General features: G+C 36.4%; 1 protein-coding gene across 1 annotated transcript in view; it reads right to left on the bottom strand.

The window, feature by feature from the left end:
- WNK3 (WNK lysine deficient protein kinase 3) overlaps nt 1-14,263 on the bottom strand; it is a 154,448-nt gene that overhangs the window by 53,301 nt on the left and 86,884 nt on the right. Inside the window, exon 10 of the mRNA XM_047093639.1 lies at nt 9,384-9,448. Coding sequence (XP_046949595.1) covers nt 9,384-9,448 — 65 coding nt within the window. The remainder of the gene's footprint in view (nt 1-9,383; nt 9,449-14,263) is intronic.

Raw genomic sequence — 14,263 nt, forward strand, 5'->3', positions numbered from 1 at the left:
GTATGTTCTTTGACACAGGCTGTAGCGACTTCTTTCTAGGATGTCTCTTGAGGCAACAGAAACAAAAGTAAAAATGAACTATTAGAACTACATCAAAATGAAAAGCTTCTGCATAGCCAAGGAAATAGTCAACAAAACCGATAGACAACCTACTGAATGGGATAAGGCATTTGCAAATGACATATTCAATAAAGGGTTAGTACTAAAAATATATAAAGAACTTACAAAACTCTACACCACAAAGACAAATAATCCCAATTTAAAAATGGGCAGAAGGAATGACCAAACATTTCTCCAAAGAAGACATTCAGATGGACGACAGACATATGAAGAGATGTTCAATATCACTTACCATCAGAGAAATGTTACCAAAGCTACAATAAGATATCTCACACCTGCCAGAATGCTTAAAATCAACAACAGAAGAATCAACAAGTGTTGGTGAGGATGTGGAGAAAAAGGAACCCTACTGCACTTTTGGTGAGAATAAAAACTGTTGCAGCCACTGTGGAAAACATTATGGAGGTTCCTCAAAAAGTTAAAAATAGAACTACCCTATGATCCAGCAATTACATTAAATGGGGATTTACCCAAGGAATACAAAAACACTAATTCAAAGGGATACATGCATACTAATGTTTATTGCAGTATTATTTATAATAGCCAAATTATGGAAGCAGTCCAAGTGTCCATTGATTGATGAAAGGATAAAAAAGAGGTGGTGTATATATATACAATGGAGTACTATTCAGCCATAAAAATGAATGAAATCATGCTATTTGCAATGACATGGTTGGAGCCAGAGAGTATAATGCTATGCAAAATAAGTTAGAGAAAGACAAATACCATATAATTCCACTCATATGTGGAACTGAAGAAAAACAAATGAGCAAAGGGAAAAAAATTTAGAGAGGAGAGAGAGACAAATGAAGAAACAGACTCCTAATTATAAAGAACAAAGTGAGTATCACCAGAGTGGAAGAGGGTGAGGGGAATGGGCTAAATAGGTAATGGGGATTAAGGAGTACACTTGTCATAATGAGCACTGTGAATCGTTTGAAGTTGTTGAATCACTATGTTGTACAACTGAAACTAATAAAATGTTGAATGTTAAAAAAAATGAAAAAAAACACATATTTAAAGGAAAAAGGGAAATATGGTATATACATGTTTACACATACCCATGTGTGTACGTACACACACACACACACACACACACACACACACACACACACACAGGAATACTATTTGGCCATAAAAATGTATGGAGTCTTGCTATTTGTAACAACATAAATGGACCCTGAGGACACTATTTTCCTCACTATGTTTCTCATGCTAAGTGAAATAAGAAAGAGAAAGACAAATATCATATGATCTTAGTTATATGTGGAATTAAAAGAAAAAAAACCAAGCAGACTCATATATACAGAACAGATTAATGATTAATCATTGCCAGAGGTTGTCAGACATGCGAAATTGGGTTGGGCAGAATGGGTGAAGGCAGTCAAAAGATATAAACTTCCAGTTATAATATAAGTAATTCCTGGGATGTCATGTACATCATGGTGACTACAGTTATTAATATTGTATTATATATTTCAAAGTTGCTAACAGATTAAAGTTCTCATCATAAGAAAAGAAATTCTGTTACTCTGTATGGTGATAGATGTTCACTACACTTACCGTGGTGATCATTTTGCAATATATACAAATATCAAATCATTATGTTGTATACTTGAAACTAATATAAGTTTGTATGTCAGTTATACCTCAATAAAACAAGTACATAATAAAACACTACAATTCTAGTAAAAAAAATAAAAATGAATGATGTCAAAATGGTTCAATGTGATTAATTCTAACCAGTTATATTTTGCAGGTTCACATCAATATGAAAGGGCAGCTTTCAGTTTATTTGTGTCAGGGCATGTTTCAGTATTTTCTTTAATAAGTTTGAAGATATTTCAATAAATAGAAAAATTCCAATAAAGACATTTGAAAATTAAATGAGAAGATCTGTTAGCAGCAAAAACGTATCTTTTGAATTAATTTTTAGGTACTTTCTCTTAGAAGCTACTTATGATATATTCATATAAAGATACAAAAGGAAATATAAAACTCCTAAAATTTTTCCTATGTCCACGTGAAAAACATTTGCATAAACACGAGTGGTAGAGGAAGATACATTAATACTGCTCTTAGTTTTTTAATATACAAAGAAATAACAGTAACAAATTACACCTTCAAAGGATAAAAGGGAGGGGTGCCTGGGTGGCTCAGTCAGTTGAGTGTCAGACTTTGGATCAGGTCACGATCTCACAGTTTATGAGTTCAAGCCCCGTGTCAGGCTCTGTGCTGACAGCTCAGAGCCTGGAGCCTGCTTTGGATTCTGTGTCTCCCTCTCTCTCTGCCCCTCCTCCACTTGCACTCTGTCACTCTCTCTCTCTCTCAAAAATAAACATTAATTTAAAAAAAAAAGATAAAAGGGACATAATTCTAGTCAATGGGGCTATATCATTCACATTTCAAAGTAATCTTAAAACACCAGGTGAGGTTTTGGGACAAGATGGCAGAAATTAAATTCTCTCTGTTCTTCCTCTTAAGTATAACTAAATAATGTGGAAATAATAGAGTGCACAATCAGCTGGGTACTGAAGGATGAAAATTTGAAGGTGGACTAACTAGGGACTCCCAGGACTTGTGGAAAAACAAATCAGTTTGGCATCTCCCAATTCCCCACCCAGTGACAAGACAGTCCAGTGACAAGACAGTCCAGGCTCAGCATCTCCTGACTCAAAGGCAAAAGGCTCAAAGGCAAAGGCAGCACAAACCCAGTAATGTCCTGACCCCCAACCGAGCAGAAGGCAGTTCAGGTGGGCTTTTTCCTCCCCTGGTAACACTGGTGGGAGTTCCACTAGTAGCATGTGGCCTGGAGTTCTGGCCCAGGTCAGCAGCAGTGGGGCCCAGTGCTGTCAGATGAACCAAGCAGACCTAACTAGTACTACAAGGACTCTGAAAACTAAATTGTCATTAGAACCACAGCCCACAAAAGTAGACCAGGACCAATGTATCTAAATAGGGTAATTGCCTGCTAAAATAGAATAATGTATTTAAATAGGATCCAGAGTCTCCCAAAATATATCCAAAATGTCCAGAAGACAAATGAAAATTCCTTGTCATACCAAAATCCAGGAAAATCATAATCTGAATGTAAAAATACAATCAAGAGATGCCAACAACAGGCTGAATTAGATATTGGAATTATCTGCCAGGGATTTTAAAGCAGCCATCACCAAAATGCTTCAATGAACAATTACAAATAACCTTGAAGCAAATGCAGAAACAGAAAATCTCATAGAAAAATAGAAGATATTGGGGTGCCTGGGTGGCTCAGTCGGTTAAGTGTCCATCTTCGGCTCAGGTCATGATCTCACAGTTTGTGAGTTAGAGCCCCGCATCAGGCTGTCAGTGCAGAGCCCGCTTTGGATCCTCTGTCCCCTTCTCTCTCTGCCCCTCCCCTGCTCATTCTCTCTCTCTCTCCCAAAAATAAACAAACATTAAAAAATTTTTTTAATAAAAAAATTTTTAAAAAGAAAAATAGAAGATATTAAAAGAGTTAAGTGGAATTCCTAAAAATAAAGCACAAAGGAAGTGACATCACCTAGATGGCAACATAGGTTGTTTCCGACTTGGCTCACAAAAGCAACTAATAACTATTCAAGAACAATATACCACTGAAAGAATCCTAGAACAAGGGGGTGAAGCTGAGGCAACCTTCTGCACCACAGAGACCACATCAGACTGGATTAAAAGGGTAAGAGAAGTGGCTATACATTGGTCATGCTGCACCTCCCCGAGACCAGCACATGTGAAGAGTTCTCTCCTGAGCCTCCAGTACATCCAGTGGGAAGACAGAACCTGGGGGGAAAACAAGCCCTCCCTCAGCATTGTGGGTTGCTTTATCAGAGCCCCTATTTTCATCTCGCACCACAGGTATTGCAGGGGAATCTGCAGGGCTCCACCACTGGGAATTCGAGTATGACAGGGAAAGAGGGAGGGGCTTTCAAAGGCCAGCACACGGATCTTGGCAGACCAAATTCATACTTGCAGTGCTCAAGCAGTAATCCCAAACAATGGTTTTGCTCATCTGTAGAACCAAGTCGGGGATATATTCTGACTAGTAAGATATCATTGTGGTTTTATGTGCATTACCCTAGTGACTAGTGATGTTGAACATCTTTTCATATACTTGTTGGCCTGTTGTATATCTTGTTTAGAGAAATGTCTATTCAGGTCCTTTGTCCACTTTTTAATTGGGTTATTGGTTTTATTGTGAGTTGTAGGAGTTCTTTATATATTCTGGATATTAACCCATTATCAGATATATAGTTTACAAATATTTTTCCTATTCCATAGGTATTCTTTTAACTTTGTTGATGGTTTCTTTTGTTGTGAAGTCTTTTAGTTTATGTAGTCCCACTTGTTTATTTTTTATTTTGTTGCTCATGTTTTAGGTGTCATATCCAGAAAATCACTACCAAGCCCCATGTCTAGGAGCTTTATTCCTGTGTTTTCTTCTAGGAGTTTCATGGCTTCACGTCTTACATTTAAGTCTTTAATCCATTTCAAGTTAACTTTTGTGAGTGGTATAAGATATGGATCCAGTTTCATTCTTTTACCTGTGTATATCCAATTACCCCAGCCCCATTTCTTTTCTCCATTGAGTATTCTTGGCTCCCTTGTGACATAATAGTTGACCTGTATATGCTTGGGTTTATTTCTGGGCTCCTGATTGTGCTCCATTGGTCTATTTGTCTGCTTTTATGCCAGTATGATACTGTTTTGATGACTATAACTTTATAGTATAGCTTGAAATCACGAAGTGTGATGCCTCCTGCTTTGTTTTTTCTTTCTTAGGATTTATTTGGCTATTTAGGGTCTTTTCTGCTTCCATATATATTTTAGGAGTGATTTTTCTTCCTCTATGATAAATGCCACTGGAATCTTTACAGGGATTGCATTGAATCTATAAATGGCTTTCAGTAGTACTGACATTTTTAACAATACTCACTCTGCTAAGCCATAAACACAGAAGACCTTTTTATTTACTTGTGATTTCTTTGATTTCTTTCACCCATGTCTTGTAGTTTTCAGAGTAGAAATCTCCCCCGTCTTTAAATTTAACACTTAAGTACTTTGTTGTTTTGGATGCTACTGTAAATGGGATTGATACCTTTTATCTCTTTCTTTGCCTGATTTCTCTAGCTAGGACTTTTAGTGTATTGTTGAATAAGAGTGGTGAGAATGGGTACCCTTGTCTTGTTCCTAATATTAGAAGAAAAGCTTTCAACCTTTCATCACTAAGTAAGATGTTAGCTGTGGATTTGTCTTACATGGCCTTTATTATATTGAGATGTGTTCCTTCTAGGTCTAATTTCTTAAGAGTTTTTACTATGATTATTTATGCAGAGGAGTTTTCTGTATCTACTGAGATGATCATATGATTCTTCTCTTTCATTCTACTAATATGATCATATGATTAATTTCTTTCAATCCAATCATTGATTGATTTGCATTTGTTGAACCATCCTTGCATCCCAGAGATACATCTCACTTGATTAAAGTATATGATCCTTTTAATGTGCTGTTGAACTCAGTATGCTAGTATATTACTGAGAGTTTTTACATCTAAATCAGGGAATAGGCTTATCATTTTAATTTCTAGTAGCATCCTTTTCTGGTTTGGGTATCTGGATAATGCCAGTGGGGCTTGAACTCACGAACCACAAGATCATGACCTGCGCCGAAATCAAGAGTCTGATGCTAAATCTACCGAGACATCCGGGCAACCCCCTTAATGCAAATATTGTTTCTTTTCTTTTTGTCCTCTAACTTCCATTGGCTTTCTTCACTCTGCTTCACTCTTTTTTAATTTTTGCTACTCTGCTTAATTTCTAATGTCTTATTTACAAGTCACTAATTCTTTCTTCTGCGTGGTTTAGTTTACTTTAGAAACTCTCTGTGGAATTCTTCAGTTACATTGTATTTTTCACCACTAGGATTTCTGGATTTTTTTAAAAAAAAAATTTAATGTTTATTTATTTTTGAGAGAGAGAGAGAGAGAGCAGGGGAGGGGCCGAGAGAGATGGAGACACAGAATCCGAAGCAGGCTCCAGGGTCCGAGCTGTCAGCACAGAGCCCGATGCAGGGCTCAAACTCACAAACTGTGAGCTGAAGTCAGTCACTCAACCAACTGAGCCACCCAGGCACCCCTGTATTTTTTTTTTTGATGGTTACTATTTCCTTGTCAAACTTCTCACTCTGTTCATGGATTTTTTTTCCCCTAATTTTATTTAGTTGTCTGGTCTGTGTTTTCTTACAGTTCCTGAAATTTCCTTAAATTGTGAATTCTTTGTCAGTTTAAAGATCTCCATTTCCTGGGGGTGCTTGGGTGGCTCAGTCAGTTGAGTGTCCAACTTCGGCTCAGGTCATAATCTCACGGTCAGTGAGTTCAAGCCCCGTGTCAGGCTCTGTGCTGACAGCTCAGAGCCTGGAACCTGCTTTGGATTCTGTCTCCCTCTGTCTCTGCCCCTCCCTCATTTAAGCTCTGTTCTCTCTGTCTCTCAAAAATGAATAAATGTTTAAAAAAATTTTTTAAATGATCTCCATTTACTTAGTGTCAGTTATTGAAGGTTTATTAGTTTTCCTTAGTTGTTTCATATTTACCTGATTTTTGTAATCCTTAATTCCTTACATTGGTATTTGCACAATTGAGTAATTAGGCTCCTCTTCCAGAGTTCACAGGTTTCCTTTGGCAGAGGCAGTTCTTCACCAGTCAGCTCTGTTTGGATATGTCTGCTAGTAATGTCTTTGTGCAGGGGGCCTGCTATTATGGTCCATTTTGGGGAAGGCAACTGTTCGAGTTCTGAGGACAGGGAAGGGAGGTATGCCAATGGCTGAGAACAGTTGGATCAGACTTTTGGCTTGGTTCCCTATCCAAGTGAGGTTGCAGGATGGGCTCCATAGTTTCCTGGATTCTATGGTCAGGTTTACTAGATGGTCAGGACTGCAGATCTGAATTAGCATGCCTGACCTGGCAGGGCAGCAGGATGGGAACTGTGGTCTGTGTAGCTCACTGTTTAGGGACTCAAATCCAGCCAGTGTGTGCACTGAATTCCCTGGTCAGGCAAGGCCACCAATTTTGCTCTGCAGAGAGGGGAAGCCAGAGGCTATGTTCCCTGTTCAAATGCCATAGGGCTGTTGAATGGCCTATGCAGCTACTGATGTGCTCTAGTTAGGTTCTCTGGTGGGACAGGCTGAAGACTTTATTCAACAATGAGTAGGGGTACAGATCAGATTCTCTACCTGGACACAGGGGAAGAAGCAGCTCTAAAGTTGATGAAACTCTTTGTTCTAACTCACAAGCCTACCCACACCCCAAGTTCCCTGAACAAACAGAGCTCTTGGCCATGTTCTGCAAACTATTGGCTCTATTTGCCTGCCTCTTGGCTCAACTGCTGCTGGACCATATAGTTCCTAGTAGTTGTTGCCACCCTTCTGGTCAGATGGGGTCAGAAGACTTTCCACAGATGGTGGGGCTATGTTTTAGTTCCCTTGCCTGAGTGGGAGGAAGAGAGGCCCCTCCAGGCTACTATCAACTTCCCAAACAGATTCTCTGTTTGGGAGGGACTGGGAACTACCCTCAGCCTTGGCTATGAATCAATCCCCTTTCCCATGCATAGCACAGGAATGTTTTACACTCAGTACTGGCTTTATTCTGGGGGCAATCAACTTTTCCCACTCGCCTCTTGGCTCAAGTGCCACAGGGCCCCACAGCTTCCAGAAGTTGTTGCTAGACCTTCTGTTCCAATAGGGCTGGAAAGCACTTTCCACAATGGGTGGTGCTGTGATTCAGCTACTTGCCTGGGTGTGGGCAAAGTGAGCTCTAGAAATATTGCCTTACACCTGTTAGAACAGCCATCATCAAAAAGACAAGATAAAAAATGCTGGCAAGGATGTGGAGAAAAGAGAACTGTTGTGCAGTTAGTGGGGTTGTAAACTGGTACAGCCACTATGAAAAACAGTATGGAAGATCATCAAAAAATTTTAAAAAATGGAACTAGTATATGATTCAGCAATTTGACTTTGGGGAATATATCCCCCAAAAACAAAAACACTAACTCCAAAAGATAATCTGCACCCCTGTGTTCATAGCATTATTTACAATAGCCAAGACACAGAACATGGAAACAACCTAACTGTCCAGATGGATGAATATATAAAGAAATTGTGGTGTACACACACACACACACACACACACACACACACACACAAGAATATTATTCAGCCATAAAAAGGGGAAATCCTACCATTTGCAACAACATCAATGGACTCTGAAGGCATTAAGCTAAGTGAAATAAGTCAGAGAGAGAGATAAATGCTATATAATCTCATAAGTGGAATCTAAAAATAACCAAAAACCAAAATACAACAAAAAAAATCCACAGAAATTCACAGAAAAAGAGATCAGAGGTTTCCAGAGGCAGAGGGTGAGGGGAGGGGAAATTGGAAGTTCGTAGTCAAAAGGTACAAATGTCCAGTTATAAAATAAATAAGTACTGGGGGTGTAATGTACAACATGATGACTATCGTTAACACTGTTGTGTGATATATAGAAAAGCTGTTAAGAAAGGAAATCCTGTGAGTTCTCACCACAATGAGAAAATTTTTTCCCTTCTTTCTTTTTTTCTTTTTATTGTATTTATATGAGATGGATGTTACTTGAACCTACTACGGTAACCATTTCATAATGTAAATGTAAATTAAACCAGCATGGTGTATCCCTTAAACTTATACAGTCAGGTATGTCCACTATTTCTCCATAAAACTGGAACAAAAGTACAATCATAGAAATAAAAACCTCATTGAATTAGCACAATAGCAGAATGAATAGGACAAAGGAAAAAAATCAGTGAACCTGAAGCGAGATCAATAAAAATTATCTAATCTGAACAATATAGAGAAAATATTAATTTACAACTACCAAATAATAACACAATTATATACCTGGTTGTAATTTATTTCTTTAGATTAGCTGGAATTTTACTCTATATTATACTATTCCATTTTTCTTTTTTTTAACCCTTATAAGCTTTTCTTAAGAACAGAATATTATAATAATGAGAACAAGAAAACACAGTCACTAAATTAACAATCCATATGATCATTAACATAAAAAAGTAAAAATAATACCTACTATTTTTATTGAACATACAAATATAAGAACACAGAAGCTTCTTGAATCAAGATACTCTACACACCTATTGAGTCCAAATACTTCAAAATACTCATTGTTTTCATGGTATTAATTTGAAGATACTCACCTTCTAACTAAATCTGGTTTTAGAAGAGTTGCTTGTTGTTCAACTCCAACTGCCTGGGATATAGGCTGTAAATAGTACAGAAATAAAACTTGTTATAACAGCAGGCTTCAAGCTAAAAATGCAATCTGCTATTATTTCAAAAAACATGGTTTTTACATTTCATATTTTAGTTAACTCACAAACTAGGTAGAATGTCCACATTATGGAATGTTTGATGTTATTACCAAAGACAAAGAAAAATAAAATGTAGCAGTATTCATATTCATTAAGATTTTCCATTAAAAAAGATAGCATTCTTTTATATACCTTTGTTTGTGTTATTTTTCAATGGAGAACATCAACACTCAGCTTCCAGGCCTGATGGAAAAACCAGTACTAAAAGGGAGAGTTGCTGCCATTTCACAAATAGATGAATAAATGAATCAAACTTTCACTTATTGCATGTTCTGGCTCTTTCTCACTCTCTTTACACTAAACTGCTGACAACTATCCCTTTGAGGTGTTAGTATCAGCAGCTGCAATACTGGCTTCTAGGAGAAAAGCTTAAGCCCTCTAAGAAGGAAAATGCCAACCATGTTGGAAAAAAAATTGTAAACATTTATCTAATCCATCCTATGTACTGCCACTGGTGATAGCCCAGTGACCTTAAAACGCAAATCTACCAAAACTGATGTCTGCCCTACCAAGTTTAAACCCTCTATGATGGTTCCCTATAAATAAGGTTAAGTTCCTTTGGACGGCAAAGTCCTCAGTGAACTGGTCCCTGCCACATTCTCTAGACTCCTCTACTTGAAGCCACACTGAACTGTAGCTCCTTTGAATGAGTTGGGCTCTTCCATATGCTGTGACTCTACTCATGTTCCTTCATCTTCCTAGTCTATTTCAACTCCTCCTCAGTCCTGTCCATTCTATGGATGGAACTCCTTTATATAAGAAGCTTCTATCATAGTAGGTTCCAGATAGTCCAGCAAAATCACTTTGGGTACTCTTTAAAAAACATGTGCCTGGATGGCTCAGTCAGTTAAGCGTCAGACTTCGGCTCAGGTAATGATCTCACGATTCGTGAGTTTAAGCCCCACATTGGGTTCTCTACTGTCAACGCAGAGCCTGCTTTGGATCCTCTGTCTCCTTCTCTCTCTGCCCCTCCCCTGATCACTCTCTCTTTCTCTCAAAAATAAACATTAAGAAATATTTTAAAAATAAACAACATATACCTTATCTCATATCTTGTTTTCTAAACAATAAGGGATGAAGGTTTCCTAGAGAAATGACCGATTCCAACATTGGGGCAAAGAAAGTACAAGATGAAGCTGGATCATCTTGTTATGCCAAAAAATAAAGAACTGCTCAAAGAATGATGGGAACATATCAAAAATATATAGGAGTCAGCTTGAAGGGGTTCCCACTGTCCAAATATGGGACGATTTGGACATCAAAATAAATAATGATAGTAACCAGAATATAACCCATTCAATAAAATAAAAATACACGAGTTCATACTGATACAAAGTCTTTGCAGCACAAGGCAACTAATAAACACAAGGAATGATGAAATCATAAAATCATCAATGGATGATAAAACAGGTGGGTAAAAGTTACATAGATTCAGAATATCTCCCCACAGATTACTGATTAATTATAAAAGCAACAAAAAGGGTCACTTTATACTAGAAAACCATACAGCATATAGCAAGCGTCACTTTATACTAGAAAACTCTACAGTATATAGCAGGCCCCATCTTAAATAAGGAATCAGATTTAACCTCAGCAATAGTGGGACAAACTGACATCACATACCTCCTAATATGATATGATGTGCAAAGAACACATTGCTTATATAGTATTCCTGACAAAAATGCATCATCTGAATCTGAACAAGACGAAATTTCAAACAAACTCAAATTGAAGGACATTCCACAAAATAACCAATCTTTAGTCTTCAAAACAATATCAATGTTATAAAAGACAAAGAAAAGCTGAGGAACTGTTCTAGATTAAAGGAGACAAGAGAGACAACACAACTAAAGGCAATGCATGATCTTCAATTAGATTTTAAATCAAGGGAGCAAAATTGCCTACATGGACATTAATTGGACAATTGGTGAAATTTTAATGTGGACAATGGTTTAAGTAATAATAATATATTTATATTAAATTCCTTGAATTTTGTCATTGTATTGTGGTTAAAAAAATGTCCTTATTCTTATACTGAAATATTTAGGAGTAAAAGGGCATTATATCTGCAACTAGTTCTCCCATGCTTCACAGGGAAAATCATGTGTGCATAAATGGATAGATGGATGGACGAATGGATGGACAGAATGACCAACCAAATAATAAATCGATGGACCATCATCCAGCAATGCCTTTTATCATGTCCCTCTTTATCATATATGTTTAATGTCTGACTCCAAGGACTCTGCTATCTTTGTATTCTCAGTTCCTCTTACCACTTACCACAGTGTCTGGCACATTTTAGGCTTCGAATAATGTTTTAAGGCAGAAAGAAATAAGAAAGAAAACACTGACATAAGAAGAAAGGCTGTGCCATAAAAATGTTCATGATCCATTATTACGAATCCTGGACACAAATCCTAAGGAAATAATACAAAGGAAGAAAAAAGTACATAGTATAAAGTTTGTTTCATAGTAAATATTCAATAAATGATAGATACCTCTGTGTTTTTATTGTGCTATTATACATAATAAAAATTGGCAGCAAATTAGTTGTTCAGGAATAGGGGAAGAGTTAGGTAAATATGAATATTTATTGTACTATTGTGTGGCCAATAAATACTAGAATTGTGAAAGCCAAGTAAAGGCAGGGAAAATCACTAATGAATGACAAAAAGTAGAAAACAAAACTGTATATGTAAATACAACCACTTACACATGTGTCAAAAGCCAGGAATACTATAACAAATATAATCACTGCCATGTCAAGGAAATAGCATTCTAGTGATTTTTTCCAATCTTACTACTTTTTATGATGTTACTACATACATTTTACAATTTAAAACTTTCAAAGGATATCAAATACTAAGCGTACAGGAAAATAGGTATTTTCATAAACCACTGGTGGGACTGTAAACTGGTTAGTCCTTTTTGAAAAGTAATTTGACAATCAATGCATAAGTCTTACAAACATGTAGCAATTACATTTCTAGAAATTTGCCCAATAATTAAAAATGTATACAAAGGAAATAATTAAGAGTAGACAGCATGATTTAGCTACAAGAATGTTCCTCACAACACGAATATAATTGCAAAGAGCAAAAAATTTAGACACTTGTTTCCTTTATTTGCTCCATTAAATAAATAATTGTATTTTACATGTTATCTTATCAGTGACAGATATATGGGTTATCTTATAAGTGAGAAAAAATTATAAAAGTATGTATACTATAGTTACATTAAAATTACATGTATGTTTAAGCATATAAAATGGTCTGGAGGAATATATGACAAGGTGTTAAGCTTATCTATATTCATTTTGCTTTGGTAATAAGAAAAAAATAAATTCAACTTTTTACAGATTTATCAACCCTCAAATCTGGTAAACACAGGGCAGATTCCCATTACTTCAATGCACAACATTATGGTCATTTTAGACAAAAGTAAAAATGGAACATTTAATTAAATCCGAAAGACATCTAAAAAAATAGCCCAGCATCTATTTGTATATATTAGTTTTGAAACTCCTCAAAATATTATGAGAGAACTTGATTTGAAGCTATCATATGAAAAGACAGATGAACCGACTATTAGCCATGATTCTGAGGACACAAAGTAGCATTAATAATCCTGTTAATAATTAACATGTGGTTATAAAATATCATCCCAGATTGCTGTCACAGTAACTATGTCTTGTTTCTCTTTACTTAATCCATACTCTTTGCCTCTAGATTTATGCATCAAGGCACCATGTCAGTGTTCCATCTTGCTGGGTCTCAATATAATTCTTTTAAAATTTCTTTAATACAACCATTTAAGTTGGATACATTTTGTCGGATCTTGTGTGTACAAAAAAGAATTCTCATTGCCAAAGTATTTGCTTTTAGTGTTTTTAAACAGTAATTATGTTAAAGAGCTAAATATCTAACTTATAATTAGAGGCTAATCTAATTTGTCCAGGAAAAAACCTCAGTATGGGTTGACTGACTAGGTTGGAGGAGGAAAAGGAAGTCAAGAAATGGTACTTTGTGCTTATTTCTCAACTAACGCCCACCTTAAAATCCAATGAAAGACAGGCACCAATCCCCTTTCCTAATGAGACTTTGATAATTTTGATGTCTGAGACCTTGATAATTTGCTAGCAAAATTCAATAATACTGAAGTACATCTGGACACATGCAGAATGAGGACAAGGCCAAAATGAAAAGCAAAGCTAGGCGTGGATTCCATGAGCCATACCATGCTCTCTTCTCTATTTTGACATTTAGAACATTTTCTTACACTTGTTTCTAGGTCTTTCTCACCTGGGATGCTGTGAGCTATTTGAGGGAAAGACCATATCTCTAAAATTTATCACAATATTCCCAGCACCTAACCAACACCTGAAATAGGAATAGATGCTCACTCAGTAATTGTCTTTCAATATTCTCATTGCTTTTATTTTTATTATAGCAACAAACCAATCAATATTAAGCATTTATTAAGTGCTAAGCACTTAATATACATTATTTAAACTTACTTAAACCCTTATGACAACTCTGAGTAGTAAGTATTGCTATCTTCATTTTACAAATGAGCAAGCTGAGGCTGTAAGTGATAGAAACAAAAATTGAGTCAGTAAAAGGAAATTAATGAATAGATAAATAACTCCAGACAGTACTGAGGAGCAGAGACCCCTTGTGCATACCACAGAGGCTTTTCTGTTA

The sequence above is a fragment of the Lynx rufus genome, unplaced genomic scaffold, assembly GCF_022079265.1.
Source record: "Lynx rufus isolate CCGP_SWC_20201006 ecotype Redwood Valley unplaced genomic scaffold, mLynRuf1.p SCAF_35, whole genome shotgun sequence".
Taxonomy (NCBI): Eukaryota; Metazoa; Chordata; class Mammalia; order Carnivora; family Felidae; genus Lynx; species Lynx rufus.